This window comes from Prunus dulcis, chromosome 6 (assembly GCF_902201215.1).
Source record: "Prunus dulcis chromosome 6, ALMONDv2, whole genome shotgun sequence".
Lineage (NCBI taxonomy): Eukaryota > Viridiplantae > Streptophyta > Magnoliopsida > Rosales > Rosaceae > Prunus > Prunus dulcis.
The window spans coordinates 18,783,371-18,799,304 of record NC_047655.1 but is presented as its reverse complement, the minus strand read 5'-3'; the positions used below and the strand labels follow the sequence as shown (position 1 = coordinate 18,799,304).

The 15,934-nt window shown below is 35.5% G+C and overlaps 2 protein-coding genes across 3 annotated transcripts; one reads left to right on the top strand and one right to left on the bottom strand.

Moving 5' to 3' along the window:
* The first annotated feature begins 1,632 nt into the window (after positions 1-1,632).
* On the top strand, positions 1,633-11,725 carry LOC117631523 (LMBR1 domain-containing protein 2 homolog A). Of its 2 annotated transcripts, XM_034364730.1 has the most exons (14): positions 1,633-1,971; positions 2,591-2,667; positions 3,200-3,358; positions 4,153-4,366; positions 6,870-6,956; positions 7,059-7,198; positions 8,012-8,092; positions 8,310-8,374; positions 8,749-8,921; positions 9,271-9,401; positions 9,488-9,572; positions 10,137-10,350; positions 10,539-10,639; positions 10,830-11,725. In XM_034364730.1, the coding sequence occupies exons 1-14, from the start codon at positions 1,804-1,806 to the stop codon at positions 11,331-11,333; spliced, it is 2,199 nt and encodes a 732-aa protein (XP_034220621.1). In that variant the 5' UTR covers positions 1,633-1,803; the 3' UTR covers positions 11,334-11,725. The 2 variants fall into 2 exon arrangements, with proteins under 2 accessions (XP_034220621.1, XP_034220622.1); XM_034364731.1 differs by lacking the exon at positions 1,633-1,971 and having other exon boundaries at positions 3,222-3,358.
* A 429-nt stretch (positions 11,726-12,154) lies between these two features.
* On the bottom strand, positions 12,155-13,022 carry LOC117631449. Its single transcript, XM_034364605.1, has one exon. It carries the CDS (start codon positions 12,939-12,941, stop codon positions 12,342-12,344), a length of 600 nt encoding a protein of 199 aa, XP_034220496.1. The 5' UTR covers positions 12,942-13,022; the 3' UTR covers positions 12,155-12,341.
* Positions 13,023-15,934: the final 2,912 nt, after the last annotated feature.

The window sequence follows — 15,934 nt, the reverse complement described above, 5'->3', positions numbered from 1 at the left end:
AATGAAATATTAAACACTTATCCTTATGTTTAATATAATCAAACATATTAATAGAAATAAATATAAAATACAAATGAACTATTAGAGAAAATTGTTTTGATTATATAATATATTAAACATAACTCCATTAAATGACTTAAAATATTCATAACATTTTCAACGACAAATACCTACAAGAGCAAAATAAGTATAAAACTAACTAGACTGGATTCGATTGGATTCTCATAAGCAAATCCGTTATCCGATCCAATCATGTTAGTTTTGAAAATTACGGATCCCATCCAATCCGCCAAATTTTTGAAACCGATTAAAATTGGATTGGATTGGATCTTGTACACCCTTATCTTCTGGGATTTTGATTTTTCATAAGATAGGGGATGATGAGGGCCAAATTGGACAAATTTGACACCTTCTACTCTTTAACCAAGCAAAGATTGGTTTAGATTTTGAAAGCTATTGGACTTACGTATCTACTGGTAGCCACAACGAAAATCGCGTTTGTGTTCAAAACTGGGTTCAATATCATCACACAAGACCCTTGTCTCGATCCAGGCTACAAAGCAAGAAGAAAAAAAAATCTCAATTGAAATCTAATGGGTTAGGGTGGGATTTGAAATAGGGTTTGATATTTATACCTCATACTAAAAAGTGCCCACACAATTTTAAATTTAAAACAATCCTTCGAAATTAGCAAGTTTTTGAATACCATAAAACTTGTTGTTACTTGTCTAAAGTCTTTATTGAATACCACTAGATTTAGCAACTCTCTTTTAAAAATCTTAATAGTCTTAATGGAATACCACAAAATTTATTTAGATTAGTTAAAAGTCTTAATTAAATACCACATAATTTATTTAGTCCAAAATAATCTTTTAAAATCCTAATTGAATATACCCCTAAGGCCACCTCCACCGCAGCCCATTGTGCCAGGGCAAGAGGCCCCCTAAGTGGGGTTTGGACCTCCAGCGTAGGAGAAGCAGCCTAGGCAAGCCCTGGGTCCCACCAGCCTAGGCAAGCCCAATGGCAGATCTTGCCTGGGCTTCAACCCGAAGGCGCTGACATCAACGAGCAAAAAAAATTCAAAAAAATCGAAAAAAAAAACCAAAAAATTATGGATGTTTTCCCTATAAATACATAACAATTTTATTCCCTTTCCACACCAAATCCTCATACAAACTCTTCTCCTTCCAATATTTGTAAATTGTAATATTTTTTTTTCTTGCATTTGTAAATTGTTTATATTTTCTTCCATATTTATTTTTTTCTTGCATTTCTAAATTGTTTATATTTTGTTGCATATTCTTTTTTTTTTCTTGCCCTTATCCTAGCCTTTTAGGGTGGATCTAAAAAAGGCAAGGCTGTCACTATTTACATAAATAGTAGCAGCCTTTGCTTTGTCTTTGCCTTTACCTTTGCCTTAGCCTTTTGGGGTGGACATGCTCCAAGATGCATGTGTAAAACTCTCTCAAGTCTCTCAAATCCGGACCTGGATTGTGGACGAAAACACAACATCTCTCAATTCTTCATACAAAACTCGTTTGTCTCACTTTGTCTCTTGGCCCCTACAAAAAGCCCGAAAAAGCCCAAAACCAATAAAACGCGTATAATTACATGTTTTCACGTTTCTCTCAAGTCTTTCTCCGACCTCCGACTAGAACAACAACAACAACAACGTTCTCTGAGCGCATGCCACGGAGCGCAAGCCAAACCCGGTGGCTCACCGAACTTCCCATTTCCAGCGATCGGGTCGTCGGATCCGCTTGACCCGTTTCAAAACTGCGTCTTTTTTAGATAGACCGAGAGATGTGGGTCTTCTACCTGATCTCGTTGCCCCTGACCTTGGGCATGGTCCTTTTTACGCTCAAGTACTTCGCAGGCCCGGAGGTCCCTCGCTATGTTTTGCTCACCGTTGGGTACACCTGGTTCTGTTCTCTCTCCATCATCGTCATTGTGCCCGCTGACATCTGGACGGTACTTTTCATTTGCAATTTCAACAATTTTTGCCATTTCATTCAGTTTATGGTTGTGTGAATTTGATTCGATTAGGGTTTTGTTTTGTTTTTAATTAAAAAAGTTTTTAAACAATGTAATCTGTTTCAGTTTCTCTCATGGATGCATTGTTAGAAACTTTTGCAACTGGTTGTTTACTTCTACCGGGACATTTTCTCTGCTGCTCAGTTGTGCTCACCAAAGTTTTTTTGGGATTTTTTTCTCTGATAATGCAAAACCACTATTATTTGCGATTTGGGTAGCTGATTTTATTTCAGTTAAAAATTGTATCATTGGGTTCGAACAAGAAAGTAAGCCGAAAATGGACTTAAATTTTATGTTAATGGTATGCATCTAATATCTTAACATTGCAATAATGTAATGCTCTGTTTATATGGCATAAAAGAACAACTAGTTTCTTTGATTGGACACAGTATGACAATTGTTTGTTTTGACGTACCAATTCCATGTTTATCAGCTGTAAGACTATCTTTTATGTTTATTTTACTAGCTCCAGTTGTTATGTTCATAATCATTTGTCCATGCAACAATTACTGGTTTCACGATTGTTGCCGATTCTTTTCTTTTATTACATTTGCAGACGGTAAATCATATTGAGAGTGGAGGAATCTCATTCTTTTGGAGCTGGTCATATTGGAGTACATTTTTACTAACTTGGTAAGCAACATGGAACTTCATGGACTCTTTTAGTTGCCCCTTCTATATTTGTATATAGCTGCGTCACATGAATGTCAAGATTTCCAGTTATTATATCATCCGACTGTTATCATCCTCTATCTTAGTTTGGTAATTAACATTACCGTCAAGGCCCTTATTTGTAGTCATTGGAGTCATGTAATATGCATGCAATTGCTCAACAAAATTTGGTCGAATAAGTTCCATTAAATGACTTTTCTGTTTTTAATTGTTCTATCCATCCAGACTGGTGTTTTTCTATTTGAGAAGATATTTATATATAAAATAGGAATCTTAGTGAACATTATACCGTTTTGTTGAGTTTGTTTAATGAGTTTTGAAGTATTAATGCTGCGCCACTTCTAAGTTTTAGCTGTGAAATGATGATTATATGTTTATCTGCCCTTTCCAATTTACCCTTGATTGGATATAAAATGAATGTGATGTAGATATAAATGGGTTTACAGCTAACTTGTAAATCTTCTCCTCATATTTCTAAGTTATCTCTAAGCAGGACTGTGGTGCCCCTTATTCAGGGTTTTGAAGATGCTGGAGACTTCACTGTGACAGAGAGATTGAAGACTAGTGTACATGTTAACTTACTTTTCTATCTAATTCTGGGAGCTATTGGCCTTTTTGGACTGGTTCTTCTCATCATGATGCACAAGAATTGGTTTGTTCCTTCTCTTGCAAAGATGATTTATATTTATGTGGATATTAGTATCTTCTTAGGTTTGCCTTCAAGGAGTCCAGAGATATTATATAAGTTGTTATATTCTTATTTTGAGTGGCACTGCCTCCCTGTTATGCGATAAAGATTTGATCATAAACAGTGGATGCTGCATAATAAAAGCAATTAGATGTGGTCGCAGTCTAACGTAAGAACACACTTTGGACTGACACATTCAAGACATGTCTGTGTGTGTTTAGCATGCGTGAAAGCATTGCCAGGCTCTAATTCCCAGTCTTTCGCATGCATGAATGAATTTCAGAGATTTGGCAGTTTCGTGCTGATCTTTGTTTTTGTATCTTCCCATATGATCCCTAGCTTTGTGTTCAGCTTCTGCAAATTTTATGGTAGCCAGTAGAGGGGGATGGGGGGTGGGTGTGGGTGTGGGTTTGTCTTTCTTTGTTCCCAATAACCTTTGAAATAATCATTTCTTGCTACAATAGATGAAATTGAAGTGCAATTAGATGTGAAAAAGGTCTTGAGAGTATCTCACAAAGATAGAAGTCTAACATGAGAGCTTAAAAGATTTTGGGCCCTCTCCACCAATTGCCAATTGGTTAGGTTGGATGCTTACATCACTGTTTAAGTATGGGCACAGTAGAGAAGGCTAGGAAGATGATGTATCACTACCAGTCTAACAGGGGCTCATTCTTTTTACTTTATGTTTTTCCCTGGCTATTGAGCTATTCTATTCATTCCTCATTTTTTTTCCTTTTGTTTTTTTGTTTAAATAACAGGGGTGGAGGTGTTCTAGGATTTGCCATGGGCTGCTCGAATACTTTTGGACTTGTTACAGGTGCATTTCTTCTTGGATTTGGTTTGAGTGAAATCCCTAAGGGCCTTTGGAAAAATTCAGATTGGACTATCCGCCAAAAAGTTCTTTCTCATAAAATTGCCAAAATGGCTGTGAAACTTGATGACGCTCATCAAGATCTTTCAAATGCTATTGTGGTAAGTATTCTCTTTCAATTTCCAATTTTAAGATATCCATGTTTTTTTTTCTAAGGTGCACAAAATTTCTCTATCTGCATGTCCATTCTGAAATTCTGATTGGTGTTCATTGTTTGTTTCTCTTGTTGTAACTTGGATCTAAGTATGATGGTAGGCATTTTTTCGGCCAACCTGACGCAGTTGGCCCAGTTTTCTTTCCATTTTTGGATGAAATCGAGTCAATTCCATTTCAACCTGATAAAACAGGTTCAGTGTTGTTTTAAATACTTCTTGACCCGAAAGTTCCAACTCCACCCAATTTGAATGAAGTTGTAAAATTTTGAGGTGTTCATATTCGGTCAATATTTGAATCACCACGTGTTGCATTAACACAAATGCATCAACCTTTGTGCTAAACTTGTTTTTCTGATAATATTGTACATAATGCGAATGACCAAATTCAAATAATCTTTTTGAATTTCTTCCAAAGCTGACTTGGCCAAGTGCTTGGCCTTTTGTTTTTCCTTGCAGCAGACTGTAGCTTTTCATTTTTCCAATCATTCTACATTGATAATCATTCCCATAATCAAATAACATAAGATGCAAAGAATTAAAATAATTGCCTGGAATGAAACTTGTGTGGCAAACATAGTGATCCATCTTTTATACGCTTGATCTTGAAGTAGACTGAGATAAGAGAGCACACGACCCTATAAAGATTGGTGGCCAGGAATTTTTTTTCCCAAAACGAGGAAAAGAAAGAGGTATCAATGTATTAGTCCAATCAATTTGACGTGTGATGTGACATGTTTAATCTATTTAAAAGAATGATAAGAAAATGACTGCAAGTTGTCTTTATCTCTGTAACTTCGTTTCTGCCTTAAGGAACATACCGAGACGAGAGACATTTGGGCTGGGAAGAGGTGGTGAGAAAGGCAGAACTGTTCCTCTCTAACTTTGCTTATGCTCAAACTTTCCCTTTGCCGAACTATTCTCTTCCTCTCCTGGGATATCTTGTTCTCATTTTTTGAATGCCAAATTTTACAAGCAGATAACACATCACCTAAAAAACGAAGACTCAACCTTTTATTTTCTTGATCAATGTCGTGTCAATCTCTCTCAAAGGCTCTCAGTTCTAGAAAATTGGCTTGAGCATGTGTTCGCCATGCATTTTTTTTAGGCCTACTAAGTTTGTAATATTTTGGGCCATTTATAATTTGTTTTGAAGTTTAAGTTTTACTTAACCCAATTTCCAACTCAACATGACCCCACTTTTGGTGGGTTGGCTTGGCTTGGTTTTTAATGGGGCACGGTCAGTCTTTAGTCATGAAAAATCACCACCTGATTATTTAAGATCGTTTTCAGATTGGGGTTGGGGGAGAGGAGGAAGTGGGTATGTTGTTACTTACAGTGACCTTTTTGCAACGTATGAGCTCAAATGTCCAGCATATGATGTCTCTATGACCACAGGGAATGTATGCAATATTGATAATGTCTTTGTGCTTTACTTGGAAACAAGCTGCATGGTTTGCCTTGTTTCCTTTGTGGCTGTGTGTATTTGGTTACTTCGCTTCTGAAAAGTTATTATAATTTATTTGTATCATGTTTCTTATAAACTCGAATGATCTTCATTGTCTTTTTTCTTCTACATCTACCAAGCATGAACTATCTTTTGCACTTTCTCACAGCAAGGATGAAAATATAGGCCGATATCCCGATGTATCCCTTTTTTTAGGTGTCGATACAGATACAGAGGGGTAAGCCTCTTTCTTCCCCCTTATTGGCGATATATCCCCAATAACCCCCGATATCCTCGATATTTACCGATATTTCCCGATACCAGACAAATAAACCAGAAATTTGTCTTCAGTTTTGAAAGTAATCATAGGTCCCAGCCACTGAATCGATGTCAAAAACCAAGCTCTAATACTTAGTAGCTTCTCCTTTCTTCTCTCCTCTGTCATTTTGGCTATCTTTGGCTCTTCCTCTCCTCTCTCTGGTTGCTCGGTTTCTTGTGTGTTTGATTTTATTTTTCACCTAATCTTCCATCTCTCATTTCCTTTATCATTAAGTCTAACTCTTGTAATATAATGTTGGGTCATGTATTAATTGGTTGGGTTGGGTTATGTTTGAATAATGTTGTCTTTGTTGTGTTAAGTCTAATTGTATTTATTTTCAGGATTTTCATCGCACATTATATACACGTAGATTTCATCATATGCATATCTTATACTTAGCATATTTTGAATTTTATTTGTTCAATACATTCATTGATAATGTGCTTAATATCTATGAAAGTTTCACTTCAAAATTCCGTGTTTTTAAACCAATATCTGTCTTTTTTGTTGATTTTCCTCGATACCTAAAACGACATCGATATATCCCCCGAAATATCCGTAAATTTAAGGCCCGATAATCTGTTTCGCTGATATTTTCATCCTTGCCTCACAGTATGGTTGTACTTGTATCTAACTTGTTTTATGTATTATTTATTTTTATTTATACTTGTTGGTTTCTTCATTAGGTCGCCCAAGCAACATCCACTCAGATGTCCAAGCGCGATCCTTTGAGACCCTACATGGATATTATAGACAATTTGTTAGCTCAAATGGTATTTGTTTACTGATTTAAAGAATTGAAAGAAAAAATAATTGATCTTAACTAGTTCTGTAATGGTTCTCTTGGTAATATATTGAATCTTCTCTTATACCAGTTCAAGGAGGATCCATCCTTCAAACCCCAAGGGGGCCGATTAGGTGAAAACGATATGGACTATGATACTGATGAAAAATCAATGGCAACGCTTAGGCGTCATCTTCGAGGTGCCCGGGAAGAGTATTACCGGTACAAAAGGTAAACTTCTTAGTTGAATGCATTACCTATATGATCTATTCACTGAAATTCTTTTGCATTTACTCGTGCCTAAATATTATTTGCGCTGTAGGCATTTTGTATTTTCTGTATCTGTGGGCTTGGCTCTGGATTATCTTTTTAAGTGATCAGGAACTACATGCTACCATAGGTTGCAAATTCCCTTTAGATGGGTGTTTGTTGATGCTTGAATAATACTCTATGGTTTATCCTCCTAGTTGACCTTTAAAAATGTATGTTATTTGCATATAATATTAGAATATAACTTTCTTATGTGTGTCAGTTTGTGTGAACATATTGTATTAGAACTTAACTTTTGGCTTAATTTAGTTCTAAATTAATGGTAAAACTATTTGTTTGAATCATTTTATTCATTTTAATTCAGTCTATGCTGCAATGCCTAATCAATGAGGTTGCTAACTAAGGGAAGAAATTTTTGTTTTCTCTAATTTATCCTTTCTAGTGCTGCTCTGTTGTTAATGCTTCCATGTTGAAGTTTTGTGTTATAAATCGAGAAGTAAATGAACATTTGTGTACTGTTTTCTATTGGATGTACGTTCATGGAATCAGTCTATATAATTGCTTATTACTGGTAATTTATATAGACTGATTACTGTTTACTGTGGCAACTAAACGTATATGATTTTTCTAATAATACTTTGGGATTTAAGTTTTGATTATGATTATGGGATCCACATTGAAATACTATTTTCACCTTCACATTTAGTATTTTTCTGGGTTTGTAATTATGATGGTTTGGTTTGTAGTATCTAAAATTTACCATTAGTTTTGCAGTGAGTATATGACCTATGTTATGGAAGCCCTTGAACTTGAAGATACTATAAAAAATTACGAACGCCGGAATTCTACTGGATGGTAAGCCTCTGATTCTGCCATTCTCCATCATTCTTATTCCATTCCTTACATGTTTATTTGTATGTATACGCACATACATATCTAGCCTGCGCCCCAAACCACCCCACCCCCACCCCAACCACCCCCCCCTCTCCTCCTCCTCTTCTCTCTCTCCCACCCTCTTTCCCATTAAAAAAAATGTTTGTCTTCACCTTTTAACTACATTATACCATTTCAGGAAATATGTTTCAACATTCAGACCTTCTCGAACTGGCAGATTAGGATCTATCCTTGATACAATAGGTAAAATTCAGATCTATAAATTCACTTGTATTTAAATTTTGAGTACTTGGCAGTTTGCACTTCTGTCCTATAAATGTCAGGTTGTTTTGTTTAGTTGCATTGAGGGGCCTGTATGCTTTCACCTAAATCGAATCTGAAGACAACACTTTACTTTGTCTTCTATTGGCCTATAAAAGCACACTTTAGATAGACACATAATGTATTATTGTACTGAAGAAATATGAGCATGATGTGTTAATTTATATATGGCTTCTCAAAACTCAATGTTATAGTGTTGGTAATTAAACTTTAATTTTAGATTGTAGCTTGATTTTCTTTGAATATTAAAAGTTGAGACCTAAACTGACATGAAAATTAATTCTTGCCCTTTGCAGAATTCTTTTGGCGCTGCATACTAAGAAAAGAAGTTGAAAAACTTTTGGCTATCATACTTGGGATCATTTCAGCTGCTATTCTTTTAGCGGAGGCAACTCTGCTTCCTCGAGTTGACCTATCTCTCTTTTCAATTCTCATAAATTCTGTTTCTAAGCAAGAAGTTCTTGTGCAGGTGGGTCATAGTTATTTTAGTAAGTTGTAGTCTTTATGTTTTTTGGGCATTGTGCAATCGGTGTATGAGGAAAAGCTCTGTCAGTTTGTGAAGGTTGATATTTTTCACCCAGGTTTTATTGCTGACGCCAACATATTGTTTAAAAAGAAAAATTGAACAAAGCTATCTGCATTATGTTCATTGGATCCGTATGAGTCCACATCGCTGTGAATAGTTGCACATATAAATGATTAGATGTGCATTGATCTTTTTATGTAAATGGGTCTCCATATTTGAAGGCATGCTCTTACTTTCTTTTTATTACTCTACTGGTTGCTGATGTAAATTTGTTGACTCAACTTTACCCCAGGTATTTGCCTTTGTTCCTTTGATGTATATGTGCATCTGCACATATTACTCCTTGTTCAAAATCGGTATGTTGATGTTTTACTCATTAACGCCCAGGCAAACAAGTTCAGTCAACTTGCTTATGATATGCTCGTAAGTTTTGATCTTAACTCTAGCTATTAACAAACTCGTCTTTTGTTACAAAATTACTCACGCTCCATTTCTTTCATATCTTCCAGGATGGTCGCTCGTTATGCTCCTCCAGTTTCATACAACTTTCTCAATCTCATTCGTCTTGGTGAACATAAAACTATATTTGAAAAGGTATTTATCTCATCCATCTCATCTGTCCTCTTACTGATCTATATCTTACCCTAGCTGAAAGTAAAATGGAATGTGTTCATAGTTCTTTCTATTTATAGTTACATGGGATTCTTGTAGTGGAAGCCAATTTAAAAGCTTTTCAAACAATTTTTTTCTTCATGATTTTAGTATAAATCTAAATACTCTCGGGCAACTGTAACCAAAAAGAAAATTAATCTAGGGTAGCATGCGGATTTGGTTCTTTTACTAGTATGATGATTTTTCTAACTTTCTTCAGTAAAATCTTTTTTTTTTCCCCCTTTCTTTTCCTGTTTTGGGTTTTTCTCATCAATTGTAGATTATTGACAAAAAAAAAAAAAGTTTTCTCATTAACTGTAAATTCCTTTTCAAATATTGCTATAATGTTTTTTTTTTCCCAGTGTAGTTTTTGGGTTTGGCATTTCATATCATCTAATATTATTGTTTTCTGTTCTTAGTTTTGGCTGGTATGTTTAACTGTAGAACTTCCCTCCTCCCTCTAGTTAATGATTTTGACTATTTTACCTTTGTAAATGTGAATTGCAGCGAATGGGAAACATTGATCAAGCTGTCCCTTTCTTTGGGAGTGAGTTTAACAGAATCTATCCACTTATCATGGTTGTGTACACCCTGTTGGTTGCTAGCAACTTTTTTGACCGCATAATTAATTTTTTTGGGAGATGGAAACGATTTAGATTTCAAACCGAGGTTGACGATATGGATGGTTTTGATCCGTCTGGGTTAATTATCTTACAAAAGGGTAAGCATATTTTGTGATCTTCTCTTTTTAGAAGGCTTAGACTACTACTATTCACTTGGCACAAGCCATCTGTGAATATCACAGATCCTTTACATTCTCTTTTTTATTACAAATTTCAAAACCACAGGTTTTGCGAGTGCGGATAAATAAAGAGATGTGCTTGAACTTAATTGTCTTTGTTTTTTCAGAGCGATCTTGGATTGAACAAGGTCTCAAAGTCGGTGAACATGTTATCCCATTAGCTAGGAATTTCAACAGCACGGATGTTGAGACTGGCAGCAGCAACATGGTACACTAACATTTAGCATACTGCTTAGATTTACTGAATAAATTATCTGTCATACTGTATCCATCCTAATCTGTGATTTTCTTTTCTAGTTTGTTTTTTGTTTTTTGTTTTTTGTTTTTTTTTTGGTTCTTTTTCTTCTTCATGCTCTGCTGGTATATTGGATCATTTCCTAATAATGGTGGAATTTCAGGATAGGACTCTTGTTGAAATGAAAGCAACAAGCAGTCTAAGCGCTGAGGGGGCAATTGAAACTCCCTCAAAATCTTCAAAAGAAGATCGCAGATATAGCTCAAGTAAAGAAGCCATCAGCAACAAGTATGCTGCCATTAGAGAACAGAGCAGACAAGCATCTTTCAACACAAATCCGGTGGAGAAGAATATTTCTGCTGCCAAGGTCTCCTTGCTTGATGGAGACAACTCTAACCCTGATAACACAGCAGGAGGATCACCTACTGGCTTGTCCTCAAAGTGGGAATCAATGAAAAATGGTTTCCAAAATTTCAAGGCAAACATAGCAGCCAAAAAATTTATTCCCATACGCCAAGTTCAAGATACTATAGACCTATCTCGTGCTTCTTCTAATGAGTCCCTCGACGAGATATTTCAGAGATTGAAACGGCCGTCTGTAGATCATGTGAGCTATGTTGACGAGGATGAAGATGACAGGGAGGGAAAGTCTGGTCCTAGCAGATAATGTTTATAATCTGTTTTAGGTAATGAACTTGTTACCATTCTAGAATTGGGAATATTAAGCCCATAAAATGTATAGCTCATGTAGTGAGGGCTGATACCATTTGCTTGCTACGATTTTGACCGCAAAGATTAGTCCAGCCTGGGAAGATATTTTGCGATACCGAAACTACATACGTCTAGTTGGAAGACTCTAGACAATTTGACAGGAAAGATAGGAAAATTTCAGTTACCTGTAAAAAAAAAAAAAAAAAGTGAGTTGGGGACTTGTGTTTGTATTTGAATTATACGTGTATTTGTAAAAGAATGTCACCATTTTGTTTCTCCTCTGCAATGTAACCTAGTGGCCGACTCTCGAAAAATTACCAGTTCCAGATTCAACTCATTTTCATTTGACATGCGATTCTTTCTTTGACATTCTTTCATAGAGCTTGTTGTGATGATATCTGTTAAGAATGCTTCACCCAGTGAGGATGATTATTTTAAGGGAACGTTTAACAGATGACCTAACAGAGGAGCTTCAACAGTTAGTTTGAAATTTTAGTCAAAGAAGCAAATCACAATCATATAAAAACAATTCAAGCCATGCAACTTCCATATCAATTCAAATCAATTAACTGGATGAGACCAAAGAATAATATGTTTAAAAAAACGTCATGCACGTGGTCAAACACAAAGGCCTTTTCAAGTCGAAGTGTCAAATTTCCCAATCACAATTGTTGTGAAACTTCGGAGAAATTTTGATGCAGGGGGGCAAAAAAGGGTAAGGATGTCAACTGCAGTCTAACTTGTAAAACATTATATCATCACAAATATTCTGCAAAATTTATTTTATGCAACATTTGAATTTGGCATCCAATATGGATTAAATTTGGCATAAACTCAAATCAATCCATAACCAGCAATTAGTTAATATGAACAAGCAAGACCTTATCACGATTGATTGCATAATCAAATTACAAACTTGTTACTTGTGGTACAGAAAGACATACAAAATAATAAATAAAAATATTTATCCTAGACTACTCTTTGAGTGCTTCAAAACCTCCTTGGTTTTGCTCCCCGTTGTCCGAAGCAGCTTCGACCAAAACCCTCTTTTTTTCTTCTTCTGCTTCCCACCACCACTACTAGCCTTCTGATCTCCGAAACGATGATGATTTGTCTTCGAAACAACGGCGGCGACCGATCTGCTCTTCTTCATCACCCCATCATCATAATCATCATGGCCGCCGCGGCCATACCCACCACCAGTACTCGTGCTACTCCTTGTCATGAAAGAAAACGAACCCAATATTTCCGAAGCATGACGCCGATGATGACGCTGAGGGCCTCGGCCGCTGAAGCTTGTAGAATAATAATAATTATTAACAGGAGGAGAGCCGGCGGAGGAGGAAACAGAAGAAGACGAGGAATTAGATTGATTACGGGGAGAAGAAACAGTACGAGCAAGTCTCTCACTGAAGAAAGTTGAGGAGGGGGCATAGAGCTCAGAGAGCCTCTCACTAAGACAAGATGAACAAACACCTGGCGATGAATATTGCTTCATCATCATGTCGTCGCCTCCAAACAGCTGGTGCTTATTGCATCCTCTCCCTGATTCAGACCAACCCATCTTTTCTTTTTCTCTGAATATATTTCTTAAGAATTTGCCGCTTGATTTGAGCTTCTGTGAGCTTATATATATATATGGAGAGAGAGAGAGAGAGAGAGAGAGAGAGAGAGAGAGAGAGAGTACAGGATTTGGTTTACTTCATTGGTTTGTTTACATTAAGACACGACGCACACACGCACGTAGACTTTTCTTACGAAGGTTCATTTTTAGGGTTATAAATTATAATTAATTACGACTCGGCTCTCCCCTCTACCATTACAGCTAGGTGCTGTCATCAATATCACAGCCCACACGTGGGAACTATTTTCATGACAACAACACTACTTGACTTTTTACTTGCTAGTAGGAGTTGTTATTTCTTCGAAAGTGTTTGGTTGACGGTAAAAGAAGCTTGGGATTGAAAAATCATTTCGTTTCTTATATTTGGTAAGTTCAAGTTAGAAAAAATAGTTCATGCTTCATGAAAAAATGAGGCAGGAAATGAAATCATCCATCAAGCTTCAGTTCCAATTTTATTTCTCATAAAAAATCACAACAAACATAGAAGTATAATTGAAAATTTAAATAAATTTTCATAAATACTTTCCCACTATTATCGAACATGAAAAATGAATCTTTATTTTTCATCCCTAAAGAAAACACGAAACTAAATTCCCATAAATATCTTTCCGCAACCTAAACGTAGCCGTACTAAAGAACACATGCGAAACTACAATGCATATGCGATGAAGAATGACAAGTACAAAAAGAGCAACCAATTCTATTAATCCAAGATACTGATTGGGCTGTGATCCTAAATCGTCACAACCCATCAAAGGAAATAATTCCTTTATTTTTATTTTTATTGTGGTACAATGGGAAATTCAATAATGTATTGTTGGTTGTTGCATGGGGACAGATGGGCACAGTCAACGCGATGGACGGTCGTGATGCGAATAAATACAAAAACGTGGGACCCATTTTGGGCTGGAATAGAAGACCAGTACGCAAGAGTCAAGATGTGCCGTGATTGGCTGCTACGTGTCCGTGGGCAAGATAGATCATATAAACAAACAACCAACCAACCGTGGAGGGCGTTTTAATTGTGGGGCGGCGGTGCACGTGAAAGAGAATGCACGCTTCTTCTCTCGAGCCACGTAGGCCAAAAATACATAAATAATGGAATTCGTTTTTGCGTGCACATTCGTTTCGTGTTGGTGGGAAATGGAAATTGATATGAGGCCACGTGGCGTATGGGCAAATCCAATTCCAACTACTTCAACACCAACCAGATCAGGATCGACGGCATCCATGGATTGGGCCAGGTTGATTCAATCATGGTGAAGGAATAAAAATGGCTGAAAAAGCCATGTATCCGAGTTTCTGAGTTCGAATCATATTTTAATATCGCTTGTATCAAAAAAATGATTGAAAATAACCCGGTCTTTGTCCTCTTATTTAAGAGGTGAGTTTTTACACTTTCATGTCATTTTAGCATGACATGCATGGTTTTGAATTTTGACTCATGATTTAAAATATTAAATGTCTTTTTCAAAAATGAATAAAATAAAATAAAACGTAACCCAAATGTTTTGAAGTTATCAGATTATTCGCCTACAAATCCATCATTCATCTACTTGACAATAAAAAAAGGGAATTAGAAAATAAAAGAAATAGGAAAATGACATGCGTGGAAGCACTTTGTCAAGAGACTAAAAATTTAAAGAATTTGTTGGGCAGTCTTAAGGTTGAAATATTACTCAGAAATTAAATTAGACGAACATGACATGACACATTACTCTCTAAGTTTTCTTATTAAATCGAGCCTGCCAACTTTGATTCATAAATAATGTCAAATTGGTATTCACGAGTGTAGGAAAATATATAATAATAGGTGTGATTGTGATGCAGACATACACAAATGAGTTTTAAAGCCAAATTCTTTGCTTCATTATTTTCAGAGAAGAGTACATACACTATGAGTTTTGTAGTGAGTCAATAATATTTCCTCTATTATTATTCTTTTTGATGAGGAAGCTTCTATAATAAGGGGGATTTTGGTGAGGGGATTTAATGTAGGGTTCCATCCCACCATTCGTTCATTTAAAAAGTTTAACTCCAACACTTTTTCTCTCTTGTTGAATAGTGAGATGGAGCTTCACATTGAACCCCCTCCTCATTATAGCATTTCCGATAAAATGAAGCCCATGATATTGTGGGATTTTGGACCATTGAAAAGCCAATCCCATGATATGATTGAGAGGTAAAACATAACTCATAGTGAAACCTTGTGCAATAGAAATCCTTATTTTTGAGATATTTACTAAGTTGAATAATATTTAAATTAAAAGTAAAGAGTTAATAATTTTTTTTTAAATATTCGTTTTAACATCGATTCGCTAACCATTTATAGCAACGCCTTCATGTTCTCTAGTTCTACATAAATAGATCTTTATAAATTTTACAAGTTTGAAACCTTATAAATAATATATATATATATATATATATATATATATACACACACATACAAAGCTAATGATGCGCAACAATCATAATTTTTCTTAAGTTTACTTGATTGTGTTTTATTATTTGGCTTTGGAAACACACAAAATAAACAAATATCGTCATTATTGTCATTTGTTTACGAATCTCTTCGGTATTTAAAACCACAACAAAAATTAATTTCAAACAAATAAAACCATGTACAACAATCACGTTGGCGTAGGTTTATAGATTAGAAATTGCGATACAATGTATATCTTTATGTCACCCTTATATTGGTCTTTTTAGTTTTATAGAATAGAAACTGCAACATAGTGTGTATATGTTACTCTTATATTGGTCTTTTTTATGTTTATAGAATAGAAGCTGCAACATATTGTCTATTTTTATATTACTCTTATATTGGTATTTTTTAGGTTTATAGAATAGAAACTAAAACACTGTGTATTTTTATTTTACTCTTATATCTGTATAATTAAGACTTATATATTAGAAACTGCAACATAGTGTGT

Excerpts from the sequence above, each read along its gene's own strand:
- LOC117631523 (XM_034364730.1), top strand. The coding sequence starts at position 1,804 with ATGTGGGTCTTCTACCTGATCTCGTTGCCCCTGACCTTGGGCATGGTC. Across the intron at positions 8,375-8,748 it reads ATCTATCCTTGATACAATAG|AATTCTTTTGGCGCTGCATA; the intron begins GTAAAATTCAGA and ends TGCCCTTTGCAG. Across the intron at positions 9,402-9,487 it reads AACTTGCTTATGATATGCTC|GATGGTCGCTCGTTATGCTC; the intron begins GTAAGTTTTGAT and ends CATATCTTCCAG.
- LOC117631449 (XM_034364605.1), bottom strand. The coding sequence starts at position 12,941 with ATGGGTTGGTCTGAATCAGGGAGAGGATGCAATAAGCACCAGCTGTTT.